Genomic DNA, 25,442 nt, shown 5'->3' with positions numbered 1-25,442 from the left:
TAATGTAACAACAGATAATGAGGCAGTAGTGATTTTAATATCAGACTCTTTGAATCTTTGGGTTGAGTGAGGCCCAGTTTAGCTATTCAGATTTTTAAGGGCTTTTCTGTTAAAGCCTGTGATTCCTCACTATTTCAGGCTACTTAGTATTCTGCCTGCCGGTGAAAAGTAGATGGTTTAGGAATTAAACTTTGTTATTGTTTCTATTATACCCCATTACCTGTTTTGGTCTGTCTTTTTCTGATCTTATTATGCCTTCAGGAAATCCAGGAGCTGGCAGGAGGGGAATGAACCGTGAGGGCGTCCCCGGAAAGAGTCCGGAGGAGATGTACATTCAGCAGAAAGTGAGAGTCCTGCTCATGCTGAGGAAGATGGGATCAAATGTAAGATGTCACAAACTGTTACAGCCCATGTTTTGTAGCTTTCCGAATATAATGTCTTAGTAACTGGGATTGTGCTGACTGAGATGGGCAGGTGATGGTTGGGTTTTACTGCTGAATTGTTTTAGCCATCATTGATTTAACCATCACCTGTGATTAAATACAATTGATTTTTTACAAAAAAAGTTATGAGGCTTGTGGTGCCCGAAACTGCATCCGAACACCTGATTATTACTCTATATAAGCCAAAGTTTTTCATTATTGTGAAACCAGGAGAATAAGGCATCTGTTTTAAAGTGGCTTTGAATCTCTCCATGAATGCATGTACCAGTTTGCTGCTGTTATTGCTTGCTGGCATTAAAATTTGTACAAATAACAGCTCAAACAGTTGAAGAGTAGAATAGAGGCAACTGTGACATTTGTTACTGGGGAGTCAGAGATGATATCTTCAGTGTTTCTTCATTTTAGTTTTGCTGACTGACTCTTTGTACATTTCCAGCTGACTGCTAGTGAAGAGGAGTTCTTGCGCACATATGCAGGTGTAGTGAATAGCCAACTTAGCCAGCTTCCTCAACACTCAATTGATCAGGGTGAGTACCAGATTTGTTTGCCTGTTGTTTAATTAGTGAGAAACAGTCTCCAAAAATACTAATTCAGGTTCCTATTTTTCTTAACAGGTGGTTTTATTTTGTCAGACAAACTAAGTTTTGGATATACCTAAGATTGCTTAGGATGAAGGGCATTATTCTCCATGATAGCTCAAAACATTTTTGGCCAAAATCTTGTGAAATGAATTAATGTACATCATTTCCCAATATATTTGATAAATATAAATGAATTCTAACCTCATTGATTTTTTTGCTATAGGTGAAGTTAAACTCAGGCATGCCTAGGCCCCTCTGGTTCTGAGCGTCTTATAATATTCAGTATGAGTCCTCTGCATAAGTCAACTTTCATCTGAATTTTTGTATTTATTCTTACTGTGCTGAAATGGCCCAGTTTCAGAGAGAGTTTAGCAACAAGAGGAATTTGTTTCCCATAGCATTTCTTTAATTTGCACAACACAATTCCCGAACAAGGGTGGTGGGTATGAAATAACTTCAAAATCAAGTAGTCTGCTTAATGTATGTGGCACATAAACTCTGACAGTAATAAATAAATAAATCTAGTTCATACTAAAATAATACAGTACCTTTGAGATAAAGTACAGCCAGAGGTAACTGTCACAGTAAAACTTCCATACTTGTTCTGGTAAATGCTGAATTATTTAGTACATTGTTTTAATTTATTGCCATACTGTATTATTTTAATTTGATTCCTTTAGGTTCCCATTGATGGGATGAAGTAGGTGGTATTTTTGTGAATTCTTTACAGAAGTCTTGGAAAACCATTGTGTGGTGGTATTCTGAAGCTACAAATATGTTCTGAACCTGAATGTTTATTTCTGAATATTTTCCCCTTCATAGGCTTCCTGCCAGACCACATTCATAATGTGGGATTTGGTTTTGAAGGAAAATTGCTAGTTTCTTATGCCAGAAAGAACCGAGTTGAACAGAAATTTAATATAGATCTGAGACATTTAGAAAACCATTAGAAACACAACCTGCACAGACTTGCTCTTCAGTTTTAAGCCTGTGTGTTCATTCCTCACATAGCTGGGGGACTGATGGAGATAGATACACCTGTGTATTTTGGCTCAGAATTGTTAAACTTTCTGCCAGTCTAAAGTGAAAATTTGCCAGTTTCTCTTCAAAAAAAATGAAGATGATTTATTCAGTTAAGAATGACTGCCTTAGTTACCAGACAGTTACTATCACGTTGTCTTAAGCAGTTGGCATTTGTCAGCTTTATCCCTAAAATAGTTACATTTCTCATAATAAAAGTGTATGCTGAATTGTCTGAACTTTGGCAAAGAAGTGGTAATAAAAGCAGAAGTCCAGCCAAGGGACACTGATACATTGTACAGCTGTGCTCCAATACAGCTTAATCTAACTTTCCTGTCTTAGCTGTCTGCTTTTATCATTTGTAAAATTAACAAATTATTTTCTTACTTTACATAGGGCTTTGGAAATTTAATTCTAATAATGTCAGAGTGCTTAAAAATTCCTGCCCTAGTGTTATAGAGAAAGCTCAAAGTACTGTTTCTGATTGCTTTCAATTTGTCAAGGTGATATGAAAAGTAAGAACCCCCAAAGGGTGCTCTTCCAGATAAGGGTCAGAAACTTGCAGCTGAAAAAAAATTTGACTTAAAATTTAAATATAGTCAAAAGAGAGACCAACAGTTATTTATTCTGCTTCTAGACTCCCTAATGATGCAACGCAGGAAATTTGAGAGCTTTATACATTGTTCAAAAAGTTATCTTTGTTCCATAGTTGAACAGATGCTAAATGATTTCCCTGTCAGCATTTTCTTTAAGTCCTTGAAGATTCTTTAGACTTTTTCCATAGGGAAGTGAAGTCCTCCCTGCAGTTGCTGTGAAGTCCTCCCTGCAGTTGCTCACTTTGATGTGATCTGAGACGCTGCTGTCCTTCCTATGTGATTTGACCCTATGATCCACCTTCAATTCTCCTAAATTATAGTGAAGCTGTTGTCCTGACCGTTAAGATTTTTTTTTTTGGTAGAAGAAAATAGAACAAAGAAAGATAATACTTAACTATTTAGAAAAGTGGGAAAAGATGTTGGTCCTTTTCATATTCAGATATGCTGTCTCTCCAAATTAACAAGAGTGTAGCATGAAGAACAAATTGAAATGAGGAAACAGCCAAATACCATTTTCTCTGCAGTATGCTGTAAAGGCATGAGCAACTGTAATTTGCTGCTCTGGACTTTGATCCTCGGAAAACCTCTGCAGATTTGTAATAGTCAGTTATGATAATGTTGCTCTTTGCTCTTTTTCTTCTCTGATTTTACTTTGTTAAACAATGTTATGTGTCATTTCTTAATAAAGAAACCCAGCAGCGACCATTACCAGCTGTCAGTACCTTTTGCTGTCTTCTAGTGTTGGTGAAGCATGAAGGGTTGATCATTAAAGTACCAAAACCAGAGGATAAAAATGCCACGGGTGTCCGACTTGCCATCTTAAGGGAGATTCCATCTCCACTAGATGGCATTATCTTGCACTGAAAAACCCTGTCCCAAGTCCACATGCTTGAGGAACTTAAATGTTTTGTGTCCTTCAAGATTCCTTAAAGGAATTTTCTTCCCTGCTTTTTTAATGTTCTCATTGAGTCTCCTCCAGAGGATTTTTTTAGTCTTTATGCAGTTTGCCTTACACAACAAATAAGAGGTGTTATTTAAGGAGTTAGTTTTAAGGACTTGGTAGGCTAGCAGATTTCACAGACCTTTTTTTTTCCAATAAAAGGACAAATTGCTCTCGGCCTAATTTGTCCTAGACTTCAGAACCATTTTTCTCTAGCGGGCATGCACAAGGCAGAAAGCTGATTTCATACCCTCGTTTCTTTCCCCAAAAGGGAATGATGTTTGTGGCATTCTAAAAGCTTTGGTAGAGACCTGCAATTTTTTGTGAATCACTTACATATGCTGTAGTCTGGCCCCACAATTGCAGGAAGGTTTTTGATGTTGTTAAGAAGAGTATAGGTGATGATTTAGGTTTTCATAAGTACATTACAATCCCCATTACCATTTTTATGCTTTTTCCGTGTTGTGCCTCCATGAAATAGTGTCCTAGGACAGCTGGCAGGTTGTCTCACAGTAATTACCTGAGGTAGGACTGCTGAGCCTTGTCATTGTCTGGTGCTCCCTACTAAGTTTTTTTGATAAAGAGCTGTCAACTCCTTAGTTGAGTCTATTTGTCTGACCACAGGGAGTCACTCTGCAACCTGTGTGTCCAATATATATTTGCAGATATGTGACAGCGCACTGAGGAAAGAAGTTTACGCTTGTCCCTGCTGAATTCAAGTAATTGTGCTATAAACCTTCATTTAGCCACTTTTTGATAATAATAACACTGACATTTAAAGTACCTCCATGGTACTATGCTTACCTTATTAGGATTCAGCAGTATAATTTAGTCTCTTTCATCAAAAAGCACCTTAGAATGCTTTATTTTTAAAGCAAGCTTGAAGTCTGACTCCCCTTCAGTTGGTGTTTAGTTTTTTAGGAAGAGGGGAAATTAAATTCTTAGCTTTTTTGTTCCCCATTTTGCTTTAAGAAGTTTGTCAGTTCAGACATAGAAAATCATTGTTTTAGGATTATTTGCAGATCTCTGTTTATATTTGAAATATACATCTGGAACGACTTCACTCTTGAAGCACCTACATTGTGTCCTGCTGCACTGAACCTTGATTTCCTGACAGGGAGCTCAGAGTTGGTCTGACTGCAGTACTGAATGGATTTGTGTAAATCAGATAATAATAACGTATGTCCAGGGCTCTCTACCGTGTTCCAGCAGATATCAAATTGAAATAGGTTCTATCCAGTGTGTCTTCTATATCCCTCACTTTCAGAGGCACAGCTTGTATTAGAGCAACAGATCTGTGGAGGCGTCTTGAATACCCAGAACATGTATTCCTGTCTTAACGTAATTGTCTTTTTATTCCAACTCTATTTGCCCTTTCTTTTTAGGGTATTCCAGAATCTTAGGAAGTGCTTGGCCTTTTGGTGTGTTGCCTTTGATATGCCTCTCTCGAGTTGCTCTTTCCTTAATCTGGACTAAGTTCACCAAGAACAAGGAATGTTTGGACAATTTAGATGTCTGGAGTCAGTTCATAGCTTGATATTCTGGCTGGTTTTATTAATACTTGGCCTGCTCACCCATTCTCTTCTTTAAGGGATCTGGCCATGTTGCATCCATAGCAATTATGAGGCTTATCTGATAAATGAAATACTTGATTACCCATTAAAAAGTACACTGCTAGCAAAGGGGATGAGATCTCACTAACTCAGGAAGGTCTAAACAAAAGTTTAAAAAACTAGACTGAAGTATTCAGTGCTTAAGTTTAGTATTAATTAAGAGCCTAAACCTTTGTACCATGTTATTAATGTTATTTTATAAACATCTTATCTTCAGATCATTGCTGCAACCTTATTAATACCTATATGAAAGTGCAAAATAAATGCCATTTTTCCTAAGGAGCATTTTTTAGCTGACATCTGTGTGTTTGTTTGTTGTTTGTTTTTTTTTATAGCCCCAAGAATAACTGAGGAACCCAAAACGATCCCTCTTCAAATAGTGTCTGTTCTAAAAGAGGGATGTGATCATGAGCTGTTTTGAGATATTGCATATTAGTGCTCTTCCCTGCATTGCAGCAAGAGCTAACGCAGCTCAGACTCATTAGGTTTCTTGAACTTGAAGTGATGAAATTGAGGCTTTCTTAAATATTTTTAACACAAGCAAAACGCCTCTCAGGAAGTTATATGCACAGAAGCATTACCTAAAAAAAAAAAAAACACACCACCATATTTCCTGCTTCCCAGTTACTTAAATTTCTAAATGCTAGGCTAGCACTTGGCTGCCTTAAGTCCCTGCTCTGTGGTGTATCTGAAAATGGAAGCTATGCAGCTAGTAAGCATGATATGTGAATTATACCAAGACCTTGGTGATTACAGCTCTGTTGTTCCTATAGCAACAGGAGTGTCATGCTGGTTCTTGAAGAAAAAGCTGGTCCCTTGGGGAGGGCAAAGCCAAGATGCAAACGCACGCCTCAGCTCGGTGAGACGCATTCTCTGGATGGTAGGGTATTGAAAACAAATCTAGGCTGCTTGTGGAGCTAAGAGGCAGACTGCAGCCATGAAGCATCAAATAGTGGTGGAGAAACAGAGATATCAGAGCTCTTCTCAGTGTAGGGTTCTTTTTTCTCTTTTAAACACCATGCTTGTCTTAATGCCTTTCTCCTCTCAGCAGTGCATGTTGTATTTTTAGAATGCCAAACTAGGATATTAAGGCCGGAAATTTCAAAGAAGAGTTGATGTTTAGAAGATAGTTGCTGGAAGGTGATTGAAGAAGTGTGCATGTAAAGATCTTGAGGAAAGTAAAGATTTCTTGTTTTCAATTTGGCATCCTTTCAACCCTCACAACAGGTTTAACCTTTTGATCTCCAAAAGCTTTTCAGGTTTATTAATTTTGCAGGTGGCTACAAACAAGACAGTTCTATGTATCTATTCATCATTCCTGAGACACTAGGAAAGAGCAGTTACAGGTAACATCTTGCTCTGGGTTAAGGCAGTGTATTTTGAACCCAGCTTGTACCCTACTGGCTTGATGTCCCTGTAGGTGAGTACTTGCTGTGGAAAGCATTAGGTATGAGTTAAATATTGTCAACTTTCAGGAAAGATAAAGGTGTGAAAGTATAAGGTGAAAGAAGTGGAAGAAGGATTTTCATGTCTGAAAGTTTGTGGCAATCAATGCTTTGCCTCTGTAGGTAGATGGGAAACATTTTGTTGGGTATATGCCATTCTATTTCAGTGTAGAAAAGCGTGTCCAGAAAAGGGAAGCTTGTGGAGGGAGATGTTGTATGTATAGAATGTGTTAGGTCAGGTGTACGTGTACCTTCCTCATTGTTCTATAAATTAATTACTGGAAGTGCAAAGCTCAGTGGAGGATGTGCTGAAAGTAAACACGGTTCACAGTCCTATTGTCTTAATTGCAGACTTCTGGCAACGTGCAGCTTAACTTTATAACCTGTGCTCTGCTTTTTCAATTTTTTACTTGATTAGAAAGAAAACATCCGTTATGAGAGCCAAGTGAGACTGCTGCAGAAGCCTTATTCATTAGTACTTTAATCCCTGCCTTCCTTTCACTGCATAGAAACCCCTGCTCCATTCTCTGGAAATGTTTGTGTTTGCACAGGAGTAAAAGCGGCTGTGCAATTGCTTAATGAGCAGACTTGCTAGATGGGTTTCATTTAGCTCTGGATAGCTTGGGTTGCAGGACTGGATTTGAACAAAACCTGCTTTTGTGCTGAGAAATGTGGATGAACTTTTTCTAGACAAATGTCACCAAGGATTTTTTTTTTCTTTTTTTTGCTACAAGGTATCTTCAGAAATAATGATTTACTGGAAGCGGCCCCTGGGAAGTTAAAAGTAGTCACGAGGGTATCCCTTTCAGTTGCAGACCAATGAAAATTATTATTCAGCAGAAATTTTTTTCATTCTGTTTCCAGGTCATTGAAATACCACTAGATAGATGCTTCTCAATCTTACAGCACCTTCTCCTTGAGGAACTAAAAATGCTGGACAAACTCCTCTGCTAGAACATCAGTTTCTGTATTAGAGGCAACATTTTGTCATAGGGAGGATAAAGTGAGTTGCCAGAGATTACACAGTGCTTTGAGGTACAATCACACCTAGTCTTGAAATTCCAGATTGGTAGACTGAGCCCCAAACTCTAAGAAATAAATTTAAGGAACTGAGGCGTCATATTACTAGTACAATATTTCTTCTCTCTTTCTATTATTTTTCTATTGTCTCCTGTCAGGTCTCCAGGTATGGATTTATTTTGGGGAGCTTCCCCCTCAATATCACGCTTCACCTGAAAGTATATTTTTGTTTTTGTTTAATTGGCTGTTTTCATCAGATACATGGTAAGGCTTTTGTGATGGTTCTTGTATTGGGAACCTTCCTCTGCTCATCCAGAGGCCTGAAGCATGGTACAGAAACCAACCCTAAAAACATCCCCTCTCATTCCCCTTCTTATCCCCCACCCCCTTTTTAATGCCAAAAAAATCTGAATTTGGTGTTTTGTCAACAGTGATTTGGTTCGGACTGTTTAGTGTCTTTCCTGCTTCATTTTTGCAAAAAGGGAGGCACAACAAAGAACGCCAACCTGGAGTTCTTAGAAAATTGACGTTTTCTGTCCCTTTCAACATCCCTGGTGCTCCACTACAAATCACAGAACTTACTGCCCTTCGAGGGGTGGTGGTGGTGGTGGTGTTTTATAATTATCTACTCACCTTATGGACATGGAGATAACTTCCCTCTTTGCAAGTCCCTTGAACAAACTGGTCCCAGATCTGTGAAACAATATTGCTTTTTGTATCTGTCAAGAGCCATGGTGCTCTTGGATAAAAGAGAAATGGTGAATAATGAACTCCTTTGTTAGTGAATATAAAGTAAGGCCATGAGATGGAATAGCCAGAAGGCAGTGGCACATGTGTTGGTAGTGACTGGATTGACATCATCTGAAAACCATTGGGTTTGGTGTCAATTTGTTGCTCCTGTGCTCATGAATTCATGCTTGTGTCAGATTTGATAGCCTGCAAGAATTTTCCATTTGGTTGCCATTATTTGGAGAAAGGATGTCGACCTCTTTGTAGCAATGCATCAACTCCTTAAGTATAAAATTGGATCTTTAATGTGGGAATAAAAGAAATCAGCATTGGGTTGAGTCTTTATTGCAAGATGAGTGGTATTTGGTTGGGTATTGTGCCCTGGGGGTTACCCACCCACTTACTTGTCTACCTTGAAGGTGGTATTATCTTTTATTTGATAGATCAAATTGCCTTCTTAAATGCAATTGCCTGAGGCTCTTTCAAATGCTAGCTTGCATGTAATTCCTGCAAATGAAAACATTGCTAGCCTTGCGTTAAAATAGCAAAAGGAACCGAGGAGGGAGCAGGAAGTAACACTGCTAGAGTTGTGTATAAAATCCATCCTTCACTGATCTTGTTTAAAACTGTACCGTGGGACATAAGAATATATCACTTTTAATACTAATCTTCTTTTCTTCCCTTCTGAAATTAATAGCAAAACCCCTTTAGTCACTTCTGGTCTTTGCTGCTCTCCTGTTCGTTCTTGTATTTTGTTTTGCTGCTCCCTGGTGTTTTGGCTGAACTTTTTAACTTTCAACTGCTGTGAAAATTTCATTAGTATGTGGCTGCTCTTGTGTTCCAGCATAACTTATGAAAGTAGCAAGTAAACTTGGTACAAACACCAATCATTGATGAAGTGCACTAGTAACCTTCCTTTCAGCCCAGTGATTGTCCTTTCAAATACAGTTCATGATCTTTCCTTAACAAATTGTTATCCAGTTTGGTTCTTGCACTTATTGTCTATCTTCAGTTAAAAATGCTGTATGGGAAATAATATGTTATGAAGTGCTGAAGAAATCAGAGAGGCAGCATGCTTTTTAATGATGATATACTTAAAAAATAATAATAATAAAAAAACCACTAGACGTTTTGTTCACAAATTCAGATAACTTTAAAACTATAGTTATGATTACATTGGTGACAAAACAAGAGTTACTGAAGTTTCTACTTGCTTGCTAGCTTTGGCTATGAAAGACTGAAACCTGGAATTTCAGACGTTCTTCATCCACTGATCATTTAGGATGCACATAGTAATAATGCAGTAGTATTGTAGATGTTCAAGCATTTTTCCATACTTTTACACCATATACTGTACTCTTGTTTTTCTTCCTCCAAATAGAATATAATTATATTTTTTCCTGTTTTCTGGTTGTATTGGCAAGCTGGGTTTCTTCTGTTCCCTTCTCTTCTATCCATAGTCCATGCAAAAGGCAAGTTACCAGTTCCTTCCACCAGTGACACTGGTATCAAGGCTGTGCCATGTGGGCCTAGATAAGGAGAGCAGGAGCTAGCTGAGAGGGACCTTCCTTGTCAGTGATAGCTGTTTTGATTGTGAAAGCCCAAATGAATGGCAGAATTCCTGGCGTCCTTTGCAGAAGGCTATTTCTGCTCATCATGTGCTTTAAACTGCTGCTCGCCCGCTGCACAGGAGCAGTGCTGAAAGCTGGAATTGCTCGGGGCAGGCAGACACCAACCAGCAGGCTTGTGGGGTCGCACCATTAATAGAGAATGAAATTTCCTTTTCCAGACAAAACTTACAAGACTACTTGTAAGTATTTTTTTCATATTCAGCCTGTGGAGAGGGGAGACCTCAGGAAAAACAATCGACATCTGTTAAGTAATCCCGCTCATCTCGGTGCTGTGACGTGTGCTGTGATTTCGCTGTTGCCAGGCTGCTCCAGCTGCTCGTGGCTCACACAGCAAAGCTGCTGCAAAGCCTCCTCAGCTCTGGAGGAGGACTCGTGCAAAATGCAGAAGCATAGGTTGTGCTTCATGTGCACTGGCTTTGCTAGTGCTTTTAATTATTATTACTCCCCCTTCTTTTTGGCACACATTTGTTTTTGCAGGCTCCTTACAAGTGAAATCCCTCTTTTTTGTACAGGCTGGTAGTTGTTATATTTATGCACATTTAAGGAGAAAAAAAATCAACATGGCAAGTTGCTAATTCCGAGCTGGATTCCAGCACTATATATCATTTATGTTTTGATCAAGGAAAAAACAGTTTGTGGAGGAGATGAAAAGGGAGAAGACCGCAGGGCTTCTGAGTGTTGGCAAGAGGGAACATCAGAGCAGGTTTTGATGTACTTCTATAAAATGTGGGTCCTGTGTAAGAAAAAAAAATTACTGCTTGGTCTTTAGTATTTCCTCCTGTGAGTACATATAACAAATAAATCGTGAAGTGTATAAAAATAAATGTAGTTGCATTTCATAAGCCTTGATTTAGTTTTTAAGGACATTAGCAAGGGGAATTAACAGCCTTCTCTTCCTCCGTGTTTTTTTTGTCACTTTTCCTTCTGTATTGCAACTAAAGAGCAAATCAGATAACTGAAATTTTGGCAGACATTCATACAATTACAACAGATGAGGAGTTTTGGTTAGTCAGTCCTCTGCCTTTTACCTTGTGTGCAGGTGTATAGGCAAAGTTCCTTGGGGCACAAAACTGAAATGTGCTGCTTGATATGCCTCAAGTGAAAGCCTTTGGAGAGTTTTACGTGCTGATGCTCAACCCAAGCTGAGTCTGAACTTTCCAAACCTCAGTAAAAGATTTCTGTAAAGCTGATCGGTTATCTGAATGGCACAGGCAGTCAGTGTTACTTTTGGCATTCCGTACTTCGTTGCCTAATCCTTTAATAGAGGCTTTGAAGAAAACCTTATTAAGCAAAATTATCCCAAGCAGGCCAGATTAATTAACGAAGGCCAAAATGGTCATTTTCAGTCATCTGTTGCACTGAAGTGTCTAAGATCATTTCAACAGAGTAAATAATTTTTAGAAATTATATAAATGGTGACTGGATGTTTCATCATATTTTTCTAATCAGTTAAATGCTGTTACAGAATCTACAGATGAAAGCAAGCATTTACTTTTATCTAACTTTCTCAGGGATGAAATTTTTACCAGAAATTTAAAATACTGCATTCAGCCCTTCAGGGTTGTTTTCCAATTCGTGTCTAGACTAGAGATATTGATTTAAATCACTGCTTTGACACTGCTGTATGATGTATTTTTATTTCCCTATTGTCCTGGAGACATTTCTCTTGAAGTGCCTGTTAGGCTGTGCTCTATATTTAGGAAGTCCAGAGAGGTGATTTTTTTCCTGAATATCTCAAGGTATCTTTTTTTGAAGAATGAGACCTTAGGATGGAAGGCTCTTTACAAGCCTTTATCAGGTATGATTCTCCAGCCATTCAGGACCTTCTACTATTAAGGCTCGCTCAAAAGACCACCCAAGTTTCTAAAGACTTGGAGGTGGTTCATAGGAAGGTAACATCATTTTTCTGTATTTAGGGGACATGTTTTGGTGATAATTATACACAGTTGATAGCCTCAGTTGGGGAAAAAAAAAAAAAAGAATGAAGGAAGTCTGAATTCTTCTGGAAAGATTTCTTTAGTGTAGGGATAAAACCAGTGCTTAGGAAAGCTGTGTCTGTTCTCTGGGCAAATGGAAGCTTTCACTTGGGAAGAAGATGCTGAATTTCCACTACAGAATAGAATGTTTGCAGTATCTGTTAGTTCATAAAAGGTGTTTAAATGATTTTCGGTGAAGAAAATGTAAAAGCCTTTCAGTTGGCCTATTAATACAATTTTTATTCTTATGAGTTTTAAAAGAAATAAATGTATTTATCTTCTCTCTATGCCCTTTTTCCTTTCCTGTTGATTTGGTTTAGTGGGTAACATTGGTAGTAAGGGGATGGCTGGACCAGATGATCTTGGAAGTCTTTTGCAACCCTTCTGGTTCTCTAATCGTGGCACACATTTTGCTGTCATTATTACAGGTGCTGAGGATGTTGTGATGGCATTTTCCAGATCAGAGACAGAAGACAGAAGACAGTAACTACAAGATACCTGAACAACACAGAACTGGAGAGGACAGTGAGATTCCTGAAGATAGAGGACGATGGCTGAGCATTAATAAGTTCCTTTGCCCACCCTAATTTTTCCGTGGTAGTCCTTCTCCTTTATAATTCTGTTTCCCTTTGCCCAACCCTCAGAATGCATCTCACAGCCATCTATTCCTATAAGTTGTTGCTACTCAGCTGGGCTGTGTTAATTAAGGACAAACCTAAAGGTGTATTTTCGATTGGCTCAAAGGGACAGACTGATTGGCTAAAGGAAGACAATTGTTTAAACTTGACCAATGAAAACCTTTTCTCTCTTATTTTATGTTTTAAAGTAAGTCTCTTGACATCCTACTTCTAAAGAAGCTTTTCATGCTGTGGTGCTTATTTAGGTCAAACTTGTGAATTTGAAGAGGGTTTGATTTGGCTGCGTAGAACTGGAAGCAAGGTGTGATTGGTTGACAATGCAAATGCTTTCTTCAGTTGGCTTGCAGGTGTTTCGCTGACATCGACACTTTCATTGCAGAAAGATGATGTTTTGGTGCATTGGTTATTACTTTATCCTTACTTGGGGAAAAAACAAATGTGCTTTGCAATATTTATTACATCTATACACGTATACATGCTTGCTTTTTTGTTGTTTTGTTTGTTTGTTTGTTTTTGATTGGCTTTGAAATCACGTTTTTAATTTCCTCTTGGCTGCAGTGTCTCTGATGCCATCAGTTTTTCCATACTCATCTGCTGTGTGGCCTCAAGCTCTTTTGGGAGCCTGTGTTGAATGCATATTTAGTTCAGTAAGTCTACCTGTTTCAGCTGGAACACGGAGATCACCAGCCGTTCTGTGCTTCTGTGTGGGCTGTACTACGAACTCCTGGTCAACCTGGTCGTTCAGGTGGCTTCTCTCTTTGCTTCTGACAGAGGAGCTGTCGTTATTTTGCAGGAATTGCAAGAATGAGATCTATGGCTGTGACATGAGTTTGCCAAATTTGTATAGAGAATATGTGAACTTGTTTAAAATAACTGTAGTTCCACTTTAACCCTTTAATTGCTGCACAAGACTAGCTCTCATACAAGGGAAAATTATTGATCATTAATTTAAATCAGAGTTTCACTGGTCTTTAATAAACTAAGTTCCTAGTCACTTGAAAAAATTGTATGCAGTTTGGTTCCCTGAAACCGCTTGGTGAGTTGGAAATTATCTGGATCCTAGGCTAATACCATTTCTCTAGGCACTGGTCCCAAGAGGCAGCAGCACTGCGTTAAGCTGTCAGATAGTGAGCGTACAGGTGACATTCAGGTTTACTCTGTTGGTAGTTCCAGGGCCTTCAAGTAGATGCATTTACAAACTCAAAAACCTGCCATGAAATTCCCGAATTGCACTGACTGTTCAGGAATCTGCACATAAAGTATCAGAAGCCTAGAATTTCTAGCACTGCTGCCTAAAACCTAGCACTTCATTTTCTCCAGTGTGTGCAGGTGATTTTTACAATACTTCTAGATTTTCCTGTGGTTGCACTGACTTTAAGATGTTTCAAAGCCTATTAAAGCAGAACTCCATTCATTTACCTGTTCTTGGCTCTTTTCATGTGGTTGTTAATTATTTGGAGTAACGATTACAGAATCTGGCTGTGACAACATGACGGTTTTTCATGGCAAGAAGTTCTGACGACAGGATGCTGTTACGGTCTCAAAGTGGGGGAAAAGCTTGAAAGAAACCATGGAATGTGTGCAAAAGGAAGAATGGACTTGTGAGCGTGAGGAGGGAGATTATCTTGAGCAAATAAATATGAAATGAGAACAACTGTACGTCTATTTATGGAAAAGTTCCTTTTGATTCTTTTGCAGCTTTGTGAAGTTCAATGTCAAAGTGTCATTGCCCCTGTTGGTTGGGGCTGGATAAGAAGCTACTTTATTAAAATAAACCAAGAACAAGCCCAAATGAATCTTTGAATCTTGACCTTGTTGCCTAAGAGGCACTTTAATCTTAATTTTGGTGCAAATGGGGCAGCCCTTCAGGGTTTAATTGGGGGGGGGATTTGCGTGTTTCTGGCTGCTGGCTGGAATGAATGGGGTGGATTGTGGTGGCCTGTCCTTGTCAAGCTATCGTGCATCCTCCGTGTGTATCTATGGCATTTCTGAGCTGTTGAGTCTTTTCAAAGAGAAAAGTGAAGTGCTTGTTGTTCAATCTTTTCACTAAAAAATGTAATTTTGGGGGAGGAAATACAGTTTTTAATAGCTTCTCTTGTTTCTTACTGATTTATTATATTGTTAACCTGCCGAATGGTAACTGTTTGCTCTACCCTTGTGGAAGACTTCCATGTAGACTCCAGTCGTGGAGTCCTGAGTAACGTGTTGAGCAGGATACATCAAGAAATGTTAACGTGTTGTGTAACAGCCTGATTTGAGGTTCAGAACCTGGAGGAAATCCAGTCTCTTGAGAATATTTGTGCTTTGTTACCTGTGTGCTCCTCAACTCCCCACAAATGATTTCTTGCCTTTAAACCAGGGCCAGAAGATTTATAATAAAGAGTTGATGTATAAATCAGTGATAAAGTGGAAAAGACAGCTTTCCAATGTTCCCCTTGAATTACATTTCAAATTAATTATCTTCCTGCTATGAAAGCTAAATGTCTATTAACACTGTGGAGCCTGGATTAATTGGGAGTTAGAGAAACCTGCACAGAATACATCAGCATGGTCGACTTGTTTATTGCACGTACAGATTTCTCTAGCTTTACGTTTGTGCTTCTGCCTTTTCAGGCAAACTGTTATTAATAAAAGTAAGAAACAGTGTTTTAGAGGTCAGAGATGAGTATAGGACTGGATTGAAAGACATTTATAAATACAAAAAGCTGTGTAGTTCAATTACCAACCAAACAGTGCTTAAGGCATTCAGAGAGCATAAAAGCTTTAGAGGCAATTTCCAAAAAAGCACGCATCCTTTGGGTGGTCTTTTTGGGAAGACATGTTCCTTTAGATATTCACAATGTGTTGTTACACTTCTTTCTTCTCCTATCAGGCTTATCATCTACCTCTCCTTTACACGCTGTGTTTTCCAGAGCTTGAGGAAAAGATTTAGAGCTGAATCAGATGCCCCTCTCAGCTCTCTCCAGATGGGTAGCAATTGCTGTAATTGTCAGTAAAGGTCATTGTGTCTGTGAGCACTGCCTATTGTAAATGAAAATGAGACTCCTCGCCATTCACATAAGCCTTTAGATTGATTCTCCCAGGTCCTACAATAAACCCTGAAGTAACACAACGTGTGAGCTGGTGGCATAGTGACACTTGGGAAGGAGCTGTTGCCTGAGAGAGACCGGACCCCAAATAAAATAAAATAAGCTTTTTAGAGTTTTTGTTCCTTTTCGTATCTAAGGTAAGTAGTCACTGTAAGTTGTCATTTTCTCTTGGCTGTTCAGTGGCCTGTGTGAAAGTTCTTAATGCTTTACTGTTAAATCTCTTTCAGTTTCATAAGGCCAGTATTTCTAATTCACCAGCAGCCTAAATAGTTCTGGTGAAGGCTAAAGATTAAATGGCCCATGAAATTCAAAGACCTCTGTCACCCATAGAAGACATCATCCTAAATAAGGCTTCAGGGTCATATGTGGGATAAATTTCTATAGCTATTGAGAATCCTGTTATAAGAATAGAGCAGTGCCATGTCTGAAGTTAGCAGTGGTTTTGTTATACAAGAGGAAAAAAATTAAAGGCCAGAAGATGAAAGCTTTGAATCAAATGTAAATAAAGTATTAGAGATTATTTTATGAAAGATCTACCAAATGACTGGGCGAGGAGGGGAATAGATGACTTACATTGTTTTAAGATCAGTCCTTCAGCCTTCGTTTTGGTCTCTTGCCTCCTAAAGGACTGTGCGGCAGAGCTGACAGCAAAAAAGGCAGCAGGGCACAGGGACCAGCAGAAACCAACAGTGCCATAAGAACAATTTCTGGAGGGTTAAGTCTTCAGTTGTATTCAGTTTCTACCAAAGGAAGAGTAGTGAGTAAGCATTTTTACCTGTTATTCATCAGTAACAAAGTATTCCAAAGCTTAGCTGTTCATAGAAATCTGTAAAGAAGCTTTTTTAAAACTGCAGAATGGTTGTTTTAGGTGTATGAGTAACAGGAGCACTGAAGTGTTGCACAGTTGCTGCCTTGGTGGGATTTTTGCTGAATGTGGTTGATTTTCAAATCAACTGACAGTAATACTGCCTACATCTTGCCTGAGCAGCAGGCTGAGTGAAACTGGACCTGTTTGTCATTCAGTGCCAGGGTCAGAGATGTGTTGTATGCAGGGCAAGTTCTTCCCTGTTCACAACATCACCAGGAAATAAAAATATATATATATTTTATCTATTTTTGGTGGAATGTTTTCTTTTGTTTTAAATTTACTTTCCTTCTGCTGTAGATTAGTCTTAAGGATCCTGTCAGGTCTGGTTCAGTTATTTCAGTAAACTCAGGCAATAAAAATTGGCTCTCTCACAAATAACTTCTAAATGCATTATAATGGGTCAGATTTTGGTAATTGTGAGCTAGATAGGCATAGTGTTGACATGTATTTGCTGGACAGTCTTTTTTTCTTGCAGCCTCAGGTGTAACATGATCAATTTGGTGTGGTGTACGCATCTTGCAGGTTTTGTATCCTGTATATCTGTAAGTTCTGAGCTGTAGGAAATAGGTCACTGCATCCCTGTGGTTCTTCCAGATCTGCCCTGGGCTTGCTGTGTAAGTATGGCAAGCCTACACATATACCTTGCACTACAGTTTCCTATAACCTTCCTCTTGTTTCTGATGCTTTTCACACTTACAGACGTGGAATTGCTGTATACAGGCAGGAGCGTTGTTATGTAGCAGGTGCCCATGCAAAGACATAAAAGAAATCACCTACTCTGTCTTCTGAGCTCCGCTTTCATTTTGTCTGCAGCTGATTTGCCCTAAGCAGAATTCCTGCAGTGTGTCATAAACTATCTGGCTAGTTTCCTTTGTAGCCTGAAGCACTTCAATTCTGGAGATTATTTATTTTGGGAAAGAGTTATTTGGTTGTGTTTTTTTTTTTTTTTTTTTTTTTTTGGGGGGGGGTGGGGGGTGCAGCTTTATAACCTGGCTTATTTATAAGCTGCCTCATATATCAACATGAAATAGTTATGTGCATGCAGCTTTTTGCTGTCTTGAAGCTTTCAGGCTCTACTTTCCTTGCTACTAAATGCAAACCTGTGACTAGAGGCCTGTGATGCACAGAATACAAACTGTTCAGCCTCTGTTTAACACCTTCAATACCATCTCCAACCCAGGTGTGGACTAATGCACCTGTACCTCTCTTTGGTTTTCTCCTTGGATAGTTATTGCTGCCCTTTTCTAATGGGGTTACAAATGTGGCAGGTCCCACAGGTTCAGAAGATGATCCCTTGATGGGGAGCAGCTGGAGATGCTCAGCCAATGCATCACAAGCATGCTCCCCGCACCTGCTGTGCTTGTCATTGCTGCACAACACCTGAGCTCTTCAGACTCCCCCAAAGAGGCCATAGATGTTCTTTTTCCAAAGTTGTAAAATACTTCTGATTAACCTGATTACTGTCAGTTGGTTGAGCTGGCTCTGGAGGTTGAATGTTTCTGAGCTGAGACTCTTAATGTTAGGGACCCATTCAGCCAAGTTTGTGTAGGAACAGTATGTAACAGTGCTCTTGGCTCAACTGTTTAGTTCTCAAATCTGAGAAAAGGGTTTCCTATTTTCCTTGCACACCACTACTGTATTGCTAATTTCAGATTTCTGAAGAAAGAGTTTATTCAAATATGCTGAATTTGCTGCTTACAGTGTGGTCCACACATTGCCACTTAAAACGTATTCCCGTTTTGCAGTGATACGAAATTGTCAAATAAAGCCTGTGGCTATAACTCAGTACCCACATGATGTTTGCAATGTTCCAGCTAATGTAAGAAATAAGGATGACTGTTCAGAAAATATCTCCCAGATGAGGAGAATTTTGTGAGATGAGCGTGGATAATATAAGTTCAGATCAAGCCTTGACATTGAGATGCACCAGAATAAGAATGTGGTTTTCGAACTGCTCTCCAGCTGTTCTGTGGGGTTTGTTTTGGTTTTAAGCTGCCACAAGAGCTCAAAAGTTGCTTTTGTTTCATGCCCTTAGTCTGTTCTTTCAGAGAATCTAAATGCATAATTATGGTTCATGACTGCAGGACTGGAACTGAAACAATTTAATCATGTTTAGTATGCAAACTGGAGCCCTACGTTCATCTACAGCAAGAAGGGAGCGTGGCACTGGATCTAGCCTTTGCCTTTGTACTGTAGGATAAGATTGTGAAGGTCTCAGTACAGTGTCACTGCTGTGTGTTTTGTTTTTTAAACTGTGTGAAAGGATGGAAAGTTCTGTAATTTCAGAAGAAAGGTGCTGCTCCAGAAGAGTGTGGCTTTGCGTGTTATTGTATGCGTGCACTTATCCCATAAGGCAGGAGAATGCATGAAGTTATTTGATCATGCAGTGACACAGGAGCTCGTCTTGCTGCTGACAATGCACTGTAATCCATTTTCAGCTTTATGTGTGACCTCCTAATTGAGGGCACAATGGAAATTGCTTTGAACGTGATTGGAATGGACAGTGGTAGCCAAGCATTTTCCTTCAGTCTTTTGTCGTGTATCTCAAGTGGCTGGAGCAGACTGACGTAACTACAATTTTCCTAATCAGTGTGTGTAGTCGACACTCGAAGTGAGCACCTGATGCCTGGTCATAGCTAGGCGTGGAGTTTTCTCCTGCAAGTAGAGCTGTTCACAACAATCTGTACTCCTTTTTACAGCTGTTTTCGGTGCCTAACTTCTACTAAATCTCCTGAGGAGGAAGATACAGCAGGTCAGGAATGGATGAATTTCCGTAGGTGGAAGCATAAGAGGAGGATTCTCTGTCACTGTTGTCTTCTCATAAGCTTCTTTGAACCTGGAGAAGGATGGTAATTACACTCGACAGAATCTTAAGCTTTTGACTTGCCTCGCCAGCAGCACCAGGCTTCACAGTCCCCCTCTAAATGGAGCTGTGCCACATGCTGGTTCTGTAGCATCCTTAGCTGCTTGTACCTTATGGGTGTGTGATAGAGCCTTTTGTTTTATTCTGGCCTTGACCTTGAGGTCACAGTCTTCTGAAGCTAAGTGGGACACTTGGACTCTATCATTCTCACTAGTGTAGCTACATGATCATTTCTACTGCTCACCCCCACTCTAAATGTAGAGACGTCAGAGGATTAAGGAGCACAGGGAGCTAAATGAAATATTTTTATTTGCAGTGCCATTGTCAAAAAGAGGAGGCAAGACTTAGCTGAGAAGTGCTTAGGTTATCTACATGTCAGTAACAAACAGGAACGGCTGCCTAAGGGTTTACAGACCCCAGAATCAGCGGAGCTTAAATATGGACCCACTCTAGTAAATACTGGACTCCAGCAGGGTAGCACTGCTAGGTACATGAAGATTCATAGTTCATGTCCTTCTGCATCCTCTCCTGTGTCCTGAGGGATTTAAATAGAGAATTTGTCAGCAAAAGCACCTTGGCTTAAGTCTTAGTGAGATGGATCACAGAGAATAAGTAAGACACAGTAAGATCCCAGACCTGGCAGTGCTTACAGCTTAAAGCCAACACCTTGAATTCAACTCGGGCAGATGGAACATGAAATTCAGCTGTGTCTGGTTGTTGTAGAGCAGTGCCACAAAAATACGTTAAACACGAGTACTATTATGTATATATCACTTAGGGATATTCTAAAATGACATGTACTGATGTCCTGGCAGGAGAGAGGCGATGCTGCTTTTGTGATCTGATGGATGGTGTTTTTTACCACCTGGGCAGAAGGAAGAGGTCGTGTGTTTTGTTTTTTTAGCCTCCTATCTTGACAGAGTGCAAAGAGTTGGTTCCTGTCTGGACCTGAATTAATCCTTATGAAGGTTGTTAACACCATTCTTGCTTAGAGCTACTAAAAAGAGAGGGGGAGCAGTAAGGAGAGGAAGAGATTAAAGGGAAAAACCCAGTAGGTTATAAATGCATTTTCCTCTGTGCTGCAGGTTAAATAATACTCTATGCATGTGAAAGAGATACTGTGATTAAGGAGCTGTCAGGCAGAATGAGAGTTGGGCAAGCAAAGGGAGCAGAGATGCTTGAGGGAAAAGGGTATGAAGATGTTCTAATGCTGAGCTTTTTTGTGCATATCTAGCGTGTGATGTATGGCTTTCTGTGCTTTTCACTGAAAAAATGGATATTCTACAGATATTTAGTTATTTTACCCTCTGTTGCTCAAGTATCTTTTCCCTCTGGGATGTCTCACTGGTTGCTAGTGACATTATTTTAGAAAATGGTAAAAAACTCTAATCTACATTGCTACTCCAGGGACAAGGATTAGGACTCTAGGATGCTGTATAATAATCTTGTACTTAAATCATGGCTTTAGTGAATAGAAAAGATGTCACCTCCATTATTTTCTGTTCAGTATTGTTGCAGAAAGACCAGCTCCTGTGCAGGTTACGTAGTTTGAGGACTCAGTCATTGCAGAGCCTCTGGAAGTTTAGCTGTCATCATATACCTCCTGTTGAAATTGCTGAACACTGGGCACTCAGACTCATTTTTAGATCAGGTCAATAATTATTTGACCTATCCTGAGCTGTATTTTAATGTAGTGTTGCACAGACACCAGCCATTCCCAGAGGCTGCTCCCCGTGCTGCAGAAGTTGCCTGTGTAAGCCGAGCCCCAGACAGGATGATATGCCTGTCTCCTCTCATAAGCTTTTTACTTACGCTCAATGGGTAATGTATCAGTGAAGCAGCAGTAAACATGGAAAAACTTGAGTAGTTAGAATGCAGTGCAAAACCCCATGTTTCAGTCACTTACCACAGCAGGGGATTTACAGCCCCCCAGTTTCCCTGGCAGAAGACAATGTGTCATTCCACTTCTTCAGCTGGTACACTTGTGACTGGTACAGAAGAATAGTGCACAGAGCAGAAGAAGAAAAGGTAAGAATGCTCATTGCCCGTGCTGAAAATAAGGAAAACCCTGAAAAGTGGAAAAGTAGAGGTGGAATGGAGATTTGTGGCTGCTGAATGTTCATCAAGGTGGTAGGGTGGTCCTTCAGGTTGTGTTGGGTCCTGCAGAAATTTATCCTGCAGCAGTGGGCGTGTAGCATTTATAGAAAAAGCTCTCAAGAAATGTTTTCCTTCACTGAGTGGAGGAAAACACAGGGTTAACGATCTGACAGGTACATTAAAGCAGAGCATGGAGGGGTGAGGTAATTATTCTAAATCACTCCGATTCACTTACAGATATTAGACTGGTTGGGAGCAGGGGGGACATCCTTACCTCAGCGCTGAGTACAAACTGCAGTGATGTTGGTCCTGCCAGGTCTTAGCTCTGAGTGTGCATTTGTTTCCTGCTTTGCTAAAACAATACAGCTCTCTGCTGGCTCCCTTCTAAGGTTAGACAGTGCATTCGTGACATGTATCCAGCCTGCAGAAAAGCCACCAAGCAGAATTCTGTTAAGTTTTTCTGCTGGTGGTAAGTCGACGGCTGAGACAGCAATAGATACAAACCTGTGTTTATCTTGTGTTCCAAGAACAGCTCCACGTCTTTAAAAAAGCCCTCCCACCCCAGGACAGCTTGCTATTTGGAGAGATAGGGTCAGCATTTAACCTCCTTTCTGTTGCAGAGCAGCAGCTAGCATTAAAAGCAGAAGACAGACGTGTCCTTGTAGGGAGACTGTCTGCCTTGGAGCTCCCCACGGGGAGGCAATCAGCCCCTGCTATTGGCAAAGAGCTCTCACTCACTCAGCAGCATTAATCAGGGTTGACTGTTCCTCTTAATCCTCTGATCCCCTCCATAAGGACGAGAACACAAGCGTCGCGTTTGCGTGTTATGCTCCTCTTCACCGAAAATAGGCCTGGCTCCGTGGCTTGCAGCAGGCAGTGATTAGAGGGGTGGGTGATCAAAACATGATTAGCAAATCTGCAATTAGAGTGAAGGCCAGGAGGGCAGTGGCTTACTGCAAGAAAGGGTCACAACTGGTATCTGTCAGAATAGAAATAAATATGTGAAATGACAAAGGATTAAGCTGCACTCATGTCTGATGAGGCTGTAAATAGACAGGACACTGCTGGGAAGATGCTTGGAGCACTGGAATTTTAGAAAAACAGCAAATAAAAGGAGTCTGCTCCTGGACCAGATAATTTTTTAAGGCACTTTTTAAAGCAACAGAGGTAGTTTATGTAGCTTGAAACATGGACTCAGAAACTGGGACATCTCCATCAATTCTTAATTTTGTCCCAGACGGTTTTTGTGATGGATGTGCAGGAACTTCATTCATCATTTTCTTCAGCAGCTAGACAGTAAAGGTATTGACCATGCCTTGCAGAGGTTTGTGGGGCTTATAATATATCAACGTGTGAAATGCTTTGAGACTCTGGGAGAAAGCTGTGGACTATTATTGCCAGATAAGATGAATTTGAGCAGGGCAAGAGTGAAGAGGAGTTCATATCAGGAAGATCAACAGTTTGCTTGAAACCAGCTGCAGGACAAATAATGGCATGCTTTAGCTTATTTTTATTGTCTTTAAGAAGTCTGTGTTGTGGAAAATACAGCAACTGGAACTCTCTCAGAAGACCTGTTTAGTAAAACCAATCCTATTTTTCCACATCTAAGCAATGCTGTTCACATGGGCTTTAAAGACTCCTTTGCAGTGCTATGTAGGTCACTTTTCTCAGGAGTAGGAAGCATTTGCTAATATTGCATGATGAAAATTCTCATTACACCTTTACATAGATCTCCGTGGAACTTGTAATCCTTGGTCCAGGTCCTGGAGTTCAGCTCACTGCTACCAATGAATGTAACTGGCATCGGTGCAAACACTGGGACTTGTTCTCAGGGCTGTGGCTGCGGCGTTGGCACCTATTGCACGGCCACACTGAGCATCCATTCAGCGTGCTGCACAATCAGGGGGAAGCAGCAGCTAATTTGACTAAGGAGCCTTATGCACTGTGGGGACGAAAAACATGGGCAGCTTTTTTGAGGTCCAGTCAGAACCAATAGTTCTGTAGTTACAGCATATACAAGCTGGGTATGAATTGACCTGAGTAGTTTTACACGTCTTGTTACAGAAGGATAAAGAGCTGAGTAATGCTTGTGAGAATTCAAAATGTTCCAATGGGTGGGGAATTTGAACCTAGCCTCTGATGGCATTAAATCAGCCCCTTTGCCTGAAACTCTGACCCAGCAAGCTAGCCTCAGATAGATGTAACCTGATTTATGATTTTTTTCCTTTTTTTTTTTTTTTATAGCCCTATTGTATGACATGCATTGCACAACAGGATCCTAGTATAAATCTGCTAAATAGAATTGCACAGGGAATAGAAATGCCCTTTTCTCCAAATGCTTTGTGTAGAGACAGTTAGTGATCCTAGTGTCCTTTATTTGCCCTATTGTACATTGTTAAAAGATACAAGTATGAAAATGTTTTTAAAAAGCTGGGCTCTGGAGAAAATGTTGGCAATGTGGGGTGAAAAAAAATGCATTCTGGGAATATCCTGCTCCCCTGTCTTTTGAGCAATCAGGTTTTTGAGTCTCTCAGTTGCTGCAAGATAGTTTTATTTCATTTATCTATAAACAGTGTACAATTAATCCTAACGGGCTACTTTTCTATGTCTTCCATAAACTAGTTCCCATCCTGACCTTCTTCCAGAGTCCCTCATCAGAATGTCAATAGAGTGAGTTTTGGCAATGGGAAGACCAGTGCCGATTGTCTGTCCTCCAGTATTGTTGTGCTTGCTTGCCTTTGTTATTATTAGATTTGGTCTGCTAATTGCACTCAAAGGAAAAGAGGAGAGGCAAGTTTTCTTTCCCCATGTGAATGTGGTAGTATAGTAGTATACTTACAGCTTCCTGGCCTGGTGACAAGGACTGGCAAGGAGTAGTACTGAAGAAAGAATCAAATATTGAATTATCTGTTTTTCTGGCATTCTGCTGTTCCCAGTTCTCCGTGTCTTACAAAGGTCCCCGAGCTACTTTCAGCACAACTGTGAAGACTAAACATTTGATGGAGCTGAATGATTGCTCTTAGAAGTGTTGTATATTTTCAGGAAAAAAAAAAAATCAACATTTAGGCAGGAAAGAAAAAAGCAGTTTTGCTGTATGTAGCCTTTTAATTTTTTATACAGTTTATTGAGGCCATGAATACCAGAACAGAAAAAGTTAAACATGATAGCTTTCATCTAGGCTGGGGTTTTAGTTTTTCCATCTTTACTCCAAATCTGTTCTCAAGAAAATGCAGATAAATCTGAACTTGTTGGGTGCTTCTATGCTAAAAGTCAATGAACAGTCAAGCAGGAATCTTGATACTTCTGTGCTCTTGCGTAATATTATTGGTTCAGAATATTATTGAATAGTATATTTAAAATACCCGTCTTTGTGCACCGTAAGGTTGGTTTGGAAATTAGACTCTCTGTTTGAGATATATATGGTAATTTAATGGCAGGGAACTTATAAATGCTGCCTTCTTAATTAAAATAATATTCAGAATTTCTAGAGAAGCTTTTGTACTAGATCTTGAAGTACTTTACAAACGTTAGTTAATGAAGTCTTACTACATCCTTGTGGAATAGGCAAGTGGCATTAAATTGAGAGGATAAATGAGGCATAGGGAGATTAAGAGACTTGTCTGTGGGTAGAATCAGTCAGTGGTGTCATCAGGAACAGAACACAGCAGCCCTGTCCCCAGCTTCAAAACCTTACTTTTGCAAATACTTAAAGCTACAAGTTTTGTGCTGTCTGAATAGGGGCCAGTACAGTTGGGCCTTGAGATCAGTTTTGGGTGGTTTTATTTTTTGGTCTGTAGAGAAATAATGATGACAACTGTCTTTCAGACATCCCTGATATATAATTTTGGTCTACTAGTCAACCATTCAAAATAAAAAAATACTCCAGATGGTGT

The 25,442-nt window shown here is 39.8% G+C and overlaps 1 protein-coding gene across 2 annotated transcripts in view; it reads left to right on the top strand.

The window, feature by feature from the left end:
• Positions 1–14,046, top strand: part of CTNNBIP1 (catenin beta interacting protein 1) — a 34,026-nt gene extending 19,980 nt beyond the window's left edge. For both annotated transcript variants that reach the window (XM_082777133.1, XM_082777134.1), the window contains 3 exons: positions 262–383; positions 880–970; positions 12,423–14,046. In XM_082777133.1, the coding sequence (XP_082633259.1) occupies positions 288–383; positions 880–970; positions 12,423–12,481 (246 nt within the window). In that variant the 5' untranslated portion in view covers positions 262–287 and the 3' untranslated portion in view covers positions 12,482–14,046. The remainder of the gene's footprint in view (positions 1–261; positions 384–879; positions 971–12,422) is intronic.
• Positions 14,047–25,442: the final 11,396 nt, after the last annotated feature.

This window comes from Aythya marila, assembly GCF_965140915.1.
Source record: "Aythya marila genome assembly, chromosome: 21".
Taxonomy (NCBI): domain Eukaryota; kingdom Metazoa; phylum Chordata; class Aves; order Anseriformes; family Anatidae; genus Aythya; species Aythya marila.
This window is presented reverse-complemented; position numbering and strand designations above follow the sequence as displayed.